The 7,891-nt window shown below is 33.3% G+C and overlaps 1 protein-coding gene across 1 annotated transcript in view; it reads right to left on the bottom strand.

Annotated features, from left to right (window-relative positions):
• LOC108973121 (zinc finger protein 1) overlaps positions 1-4,529 on the bottom strand; it is a 56,304-nt gene extending 51,775 nt beyond the window's left edge. The window contains exon 1 of the mRNA XM_018940154.1: positions 3,676-4,529. Within this exon, the coding sequence (XP_018795699.1) occupies positions 3,676-3,772 (97 nt within the window). The 5' untranslated portion in view covers positions 3,773-4,529. The remainder of the gene's footprint in view (positions 1-3,675) is intronic.
• Between the last annotated feature and the right edge of the window lie 3,362 nt (positions 4,530-7,891).

The raw sequence follows: 7,891 nt of genomic DNA, 5'->3' as shown, positions 1-7,891 counted from the left end.
GTACATATGTATATTTATGTATACATATTACGTGATGTAAAAAGTGTAAACATATTCCTTTAAAAATAATTTAATAATAAGATAAATAATATTTAAACAACTTTTTCGTTAATTCAATATTTTGTTAACTTTCGAAACGGTTAAAATAAAAATTTATATATTTGTCATTTTTTAATATTCAAATAAACAAATCTACTATATGCTGACCAATTAAAAAATAATTTTTTTAATAATAAAATAAAATTCTGCATTCGTAGTGAGATTTTTCCGTTAAACCACAGATTCATATAAAATCTGTTTTGAAAAATTCAGAAATATTTTCACCAAATTTGTTTAAAAATACGTCGAAGGCAAAAACAAGGAGCACAATTATAAATTACAACATTTTTAACCAAAATAACAGATTTAAAAAAAAAAAAAAATTATTACCAAATAATAAATAATATAAAATAATAAGATCAGAGTATTTGAAATTGTAACCACTTTATAAATTATAATAGAAACTCTCATTTAACAACACCTTTTTCCATACATTTCAACACCCCTATTCAGCTGTGACTACCACCTTGTGTCGATCATTCAGATTCACATAAGCAACCTTTGTGTTTTCCAATAAAGAAAACGACAGTTTCGCCTACAAACAGACATCCGTATCATACTTGGCTGCAGTGTAAACAAATCTGCTTGCAAGGGGTATATTTTACATTACCGAGAACGAGTTGAAAGACCCGCCAACAACAACCAACAACCATGCCAAACAAAAAATAATTGTTTATAAATTCAATGATCTTTTGTTTACAAATAAAGTGTTTTCCAATTATTGTTTTCGGCGCTGCTCATGGTGAGATGTGCCCTTACTCGGCTGATAATTTTGTTGAAGCAGCATTTAAGGTGTTTATTATTATTATTTCTACTTTTTTCGAGAGTTATCGCATTGAGGTAACATTGTATGCGACCTAAAGATACGAACTTCTTCGCATGGGAGTGTTTGTGTGTGTGTGGAACACTTTAGAGTACTCGGTTTTATGTGCAGGCGGTGTTGACAAAAGCGTGCTTGGCTCAAACTCAAACTCTTTCCTTTGTTGTTCCTGGTTTTTTGTTGTTGTTTACCTCAACGTACGGAACAGCGCGTCTTTTTGCGAACGGTAATTTGATGCCTGCTGTTCAGACGGTGAATTTGTGTGTTTGTGCTACGTTTCTCCTACGGTTTAAGGTGAATTTTTCGTATAAGCAATCAAACACACACATATGTACATGTACATACATACATATATATTGAATGGGATTTGGGTTATTTTGTATGTAATGTAGGGTTGTGTAGGTTTTAAATGTAGTATGCAGATCGGCCCCTTGGAGTCTTTGTATATTTGAGGCTTTAAGGACCACACATCGGGCAGTGGTGATCGTGAAAAAACATACGTAAGTATGTATGTATGTATGTATGCATGTTTATAATATGCATATGAGTATCTAAGTATATAATTAACAAAAGCGACGTGCTTTTATTTTTGTTAATTTGAGCCGCCAGCGATTGGCCGAATTATTAGGAATCACTGATGACTAATGCCTACAGTGCTAACTATTTGGGCGCTGAGCTCAAAAGTTTACAAAGTACATAAATATATTTGTTTATATGCAATTATATAAATATGCTTAGGTGTTTTTTTTACAATAATTAAAAAAATGTATACAAAGATTAAGGAACCGATTAATTCACTTGAGAAGTATAATTAGTTACATCATAGGGGTGTCGAGGCCAGCTCTGTTAATTCGTTAGTCGTTATTCGGTAGTTTGTATTTTATAGTGGTGACTATAACAAATGAAGAGAAAAAATACAGACGATTTAAATTTAAGTAGTCAGTAATTCTGAAATTCTTTATATGTTAGAATATGGGAGATTTCTGAATGAATATTTTCAATTTAATATTTCATACAGCGATATAGCAGCGAATCGAATAGTGTCTTTCTTACCGAGCAACTGGCTAACTTGAAGGCTTGCCTTTTTCAATGAAGACTGAATTGTACTAAACTCTTATTTTGAATGAAACTGTTAATAATCCGTTTTAGTGTCGTAAGAAATTCACCATTGAATAATTTGATTAGCTTTCTTGACAGGAAATGGGTTAACTGAAAAAGAACTCACACTTAGTACCTTACTTATGCTGAGTAAGTAAATCTGATAAGCAAGCAATGGGGGGAATTTTCATAAGCAACAGAAGCAACAGAAGCACACTAACAAAAATATATAAAATATATAAGAAATAGCTGATAAAATATTTGCAATAAAATGCATTAGAAATAAATAAATAATAATAAATATTTAGTATATATACATGCATGTATGGATGTATAAAATTGATTTAATGGTTCCTGAGAATTATGAATGAATCGGCTGTCGGCAAATGCTAATGAATGCTTACGTCAAAATTAGCGAAGAAAAAATCACTACTTAAAGTGATAGACCATTTGATTGTCGACGCAAATGTAGCGCTGCAGCTTTCGTTATATAAAGTACAATATAAATGCTAAAAAGTGCTTTGATAACAGGGTTTAGAAAAAATAAATAAAAGTTAAGAAAGTAACATAAAATGTGCATATTTAGCAAAAGCTTGACAATAATATTTATTACTCAGTTAAAATAACCGGAAGAAAGCAGGAAAAATTCACCGCAGAAAATATGAAATAGTTACATATGTAATAATATGAAGTGAATAATGAATGCATGCTKGTGCCGTGTTTGACCTAAATGAACAAAGTTTAGGTATGAAAACTGAATAACAAGCTGTGATTGCGAAGTCAAGCGAGTTATTTAGAGTCACTGGCTAATTAGATGCCACAAGTGGAAAGCAAATTGATGAAAATAATAATAATAATGAAACAAAAATACATTTGGCCCAGAAACGTGTTGAGCAGTTAAAATAACCAATGTCCTAGTACCCCAAGCGAATGAAGTGACTTACTCTGGGACTCACCTGGATCGGAGGCTCACGGAGGCGAAAACATATAGCGACTAAAATAACTTGCATGAAGCAGCAAATTTAAATTGGCTTTTAAACGAAAATTCTAAACTGAGCCTAGACAACAAAGTCCTGTTCTACAATGAAATTAACTATGGAGTACGACCTATGCAGCCAACCTTGATATAATGCAAAAGTTTCAATCTAAAATGCTTAGAACAATCACCAACATGATACATGCGTAATGAAAACATTCTTAAAGATCTTGATATTGATGACAAAGAAGGAGATAGAGGAGAGCAGAATTAGATATATTTCTAGACTTCGCGAACATCCGAAATCATTGACTAATGCCTTTCAAAATTCCTGCAATCAAACTCGATATAAAAGAAGTGGTCTACCAGCCGACTAGAGAGCAACGTTCTACCAAAACAGCTCAACCACATTCTTTAGATTCTTTAGTTGTAAACAGATTTAAGATTTGAATACTTATTGTTAGGCTTTACCAAGCAGATCCAAGAAATATTGGGAGTTTTCTGTTTGTCAACCTTTGTCTGATCTTTCAATATCAGAAATCTGTTTTTCGTGTCTACGCGATTTGTTATAAGAACAAATTGTTGATAATAGTTAACAACTCAGTACACTCTAAAAAAACTAAAAATCGAATAGCAAGTTTTCGCCTAAGAAGTAGCTGTCTAAGCAATTCTCTTTACTTACATTGCACGGCGAACGCTGGTGATGATGGCATACTTTGGTTTATTATATTATCCTCTTGGCCAAAACGTGATGACGACGGCACCAGACAAGACAACATTGGAATGAGATTTCTTTGTTTGCACGCGGACTTTTGTGCTTATTCCTTGCTAAGTTGTATTAGCAAGAGCGGCGGCAATCACACTTTATTTTTGACCGTGTTAGAGCATTATTGCACTTAGTAATATTTATTTAGTTACTATTTTTATTTACCAACGAGAATTTCGATTTTGTAAATTTTACGCTTAGAAGTTTGCTGCTGGTTGAGGTCTCGATTTTCATTGGAAAATGGCGGCGCGATAAGCAGCTAAAGCAACTACTAATTTTGTTGCTCACACTTAGATCTAAATAATGTTTGCACTTGCTTTAGCTAATTAATTTATTTACGAAACTTTTAGTTAGTAATTTCTTAGGCTCACATCAATGTTTTCGTTATTTAGCAGCGGCAAAGCAACCGGTTGCTTGAGTGCAGCTACGAGTGTGGCACTTCAACTTTTTTCACGCGAGAAAATACGTTTTTTAACTTCTTTAAACACGCGTTTTCAGTTTGCTTTTTCAACGTTTTTTTTGTTTTGTATTTATGCGAACCTTCAGCAATATACACCTTGGCCACTTATTTACTGTTGTATTCACTGTTTATTCTTACTGAACAATTTTTTCGTATAGCCATATGTGAAGGGTATACAATATTTTCCGATTCGGCTTTGTTATTATTTCAACACTTTATCTGGCAAATAGTGAAATCCAAGGTTTCAATTTGCTTTCAACTGAATTTGAATTAAATAATTTCTTGGAACAACGTATGTGTTGACCGCGCGACGTTCTGGTCGCTACTACAATATTTTGTGATGACTTTTGTGTGGCTGTTCCGCAAGCATGTTGCCGTTCTGCCGTGCTGCGTGGCTGCTGACGGATGCAGTCGGCACTCGGCTTGTGTGTGCCGTCAACGGCTTCGTCCCAGTTGGCAGCGGCGTTGGCGAAGACGCTACCACCGCTTGGCATGCTTGTGTGTGAATGTGTGCGAGTCGCAGAGCTGTACCAAATTGGAACCAGGAGGGATGGGTTTTAACAGTAGCGATAGCGCACATGAGAACTACCCACTGTAGCCATTAGCACCAATCCAACAACAGCACCATGCGCCGCTCTGTTAAGTTTCGGCTGCCGTGTGCTCAGTGTCCGATCAGCAAATAAGAACAAATTTACCCTGTACTCTTTCTATTTGCTCAGCAATGAACAGAAGAAAACACGGGCGTATACTCTGCAGAACCCAAAATCTTCGGCTACCTTTGCTGTCACCGTAGTGCGTATGTAATTCACAGTTATATACGATGCACACATGTGTACATACATACACAAATACTATCGTACAAATCCAATTCGTAGCGTTGATGTGTATTTTTGTTGATTGTGCCGTTGGCTGCGCTGCTGGCTTCATTTTATGATGCTTTTAGTTTTTTTTCACTTCGGTCCTTCCGAGAGGGCGGCGGCGCTCTTCTGCCATAAGGTGCGTAATATTCGCTATGTTTGGTGTGGTGGTGGAAAGGTGCTGGTGTTGGGGTTAGTTGTGTTGGCGTTTGTGGTGTTGTTTTTGCTGCTGCGATAACGGTACGCTTGCCATATAAATTTTTGTATGGTTTTGTTGCTTTTTTGCTTATTCTCTGCTTGTAAAGAAAAAGAAAAAAAGTAGTTTTGTTGGTGTGCGGCTCTCCGGCATCTCACATTCGTTTATTTGTAGACACTCGTCTATTTTACAGAGCGGGAGAACATGTTCAGACACGAACTGCTAGAATTAACATACATAGTTATTACAAGGCTGATTTCAAGTTTTTAACTTAGAATTTTGATGTTATTTACTGAGCTTATGTTAAAAATCAAAAAAAAAAAAATATATTTTATTTACAAAAAGTAATTGAAGCCATTTCTTAAATCGGCAATATTACGATTCTTTCGGCGCCGCGATTTGATGGTACGGATGGGGTACGGAGGTCCTCAGGATTAAAAAATGTCTGCACAAATACTGTCCTCAGACTCATAGTTTTCGAGATATCTCACTTTAAAGTTTAAAAATTTGTAAAAACAATGCTCGTTATTTCACTATCTTTAACCCACTTTTCACACATTTTTTAATTAATATTTATTTAATTACACTGCACACTTTCGATATATCAAAAATATACACTAATTTTATATTTCTTAAGAAAATAAATATACTTTAAAAACTATTTTGCACATTCAAAGTTTCAAGAGATTTGTGTATTTATATTTATGACAAATAGCAGGGTTATATACTTTGTGTCCTGAAAGTAGTTCGACACAAAAGAACTATGATCACCCCGGTCTTGGACCGACCAGGCTTATTTTTTTTAAGCGCGGCGGCCATCGCCATTGCATAAAGTAATTCGACACAAAGGAATATTATTTTTTATCTTTATTTATCAAATAAAATAGGATACAAAAACCATTTTCTCTATATATGTATGTTAAACAGAAAATTGTGTAATAGGTTTTTCAAAACACAATACGTGACAACACTGGTATTTGTCATGACATGTAAAGAAAAACAAAACAAAATAAATTGTGGAACTTTAAACATTTTTTAATCCTGAGGACCTCCTCTATCCATCCGTACCATCAAACCGCGGCGCCGAAAGAATCGTAATCGTACCCTTAAATCAGTAAAACTCATAGAAAGTAAGGCGAAAAAGCGAATACGATTGAAGGTAAAAATTTTTAATATAAAAAATTATCTTAATTTAATCTGAAAGCTTAATCTTATATTCAACTTTTATTAATGTTCTGTTGGTATCAAGGGGAATTAAAAAATTAAAATTAAAAGCGAGCAACAATTAAATAAATAAAAACATACATATGTATGTATGTATGTACTTGACTCAAATTTCCAATTATTTATTATTTGGTAATATTCTAATAAACATTGCCGATTTGGGGTCAATGTGAATCAATCGTCATACGAACTAGAATATGAAATTACACAATTATACTCAATATTTGTATAAAGAGGTTATTGTAAGATTCATAAAGTTCACTTCGACTTCCAATTAATATTTGTTCTAAAACGCCAGGTTTTAATAATTTGAAGATGAAATTTTAATTCTACCACTAACACATTTATAAAAATTTCTCGGTGTTTTGATTAAATCTAAACAATTCGAAAAGAAACATTACCTAATTACGCTACTTACGTTATCGTAAAATCCGTATCCGGCGAACATCATCGCCCTTCTATGTTAAAATTCTCTCTTAGTGCCTGTTATCAGCATAATGTTACGACAACAGAAAATGCTAATGAGAAACGCTCTATCATCACGTTATTGTACGCCATGTTAACGTTACGTCATTATTTAACGTAATTATAACTAAAATAATTGGCTTATTTGCTATTTTACCATATGGTGCTATATTTGGAATTTCATTGACAGTTATGAGTAAAACATGTTCTATAATTTTTAATGAGATAACTGAAATATTGGCCGATATGTGTAACCAGCATAGAGTCACCTGGAAGTTCTAAAATATTTATATTAGGTAAGTACATACATATGGATGTATGTATACATATGTGTATGGGGACTCAATTCAAGCCATTTTTGATACACAGAAGTATTATTTTCAGAAAAAGATTCTGTCTGAATTTTCATTGTACAGTGAAACTTCGATAACTCGTATTTGCAAGGGACCACAATTTAAATACGAGTTATGGAGTTTTTCAAGTTATTAAGTTATACAACTTATAGAGCCAACATACAGAATATACGAACTATAGAGTTTATTTCTTTATTTTTTAATTTTACATAAAAAACAAGAAATGATTGTACATATTTAAATTTTAAAATATAAAGTGCATATGTTATTCAATCAATATATGTATGTATGTATTTTGAAWAATTGTACAAAAAAATTAAGAAAAGTGTTCATTTTAAAAGAAATCCGTAATATGTTTTTGACGGACATTATTTTGGCGTATTTTATCTATGGCATTATCAATGTTTACAATGTCATTAAAAATAGTGTCTTCAACATTTGATGCCATGAAAAAAAGACGCAAATTTTCAATTGAAGCTTTCGCAACCTTTGTGGAAACTGAGGGAATTTCAAATGTTTCACCGCTTTCATCGTCGATGTTTTCGAAACCCAGAATTTCATCATCATTGAGGCTTCC

This window comes from Bactrocera latifrons, unplaced genomic scaffold (genome assembly GCF_001853355.1).
Source record: "Bactrocera latifrons isolate USDA-ARS-PBARC rearing strain unplaced genomic scaffold, ASM185335v1 scaffold_11, whole genome shotgun sequence".
NCBI lineage: Eukaryota > Metazoa > Arthropoda > Insecta > Diptera > Tephritidae > Bactrocera > Bactrocera latifrons.
The sequence above is the reverse complement of the archived record's forward strand: the minus strand, read 5'-3'. Positions and strand labels throughout refer to the sequence as shown.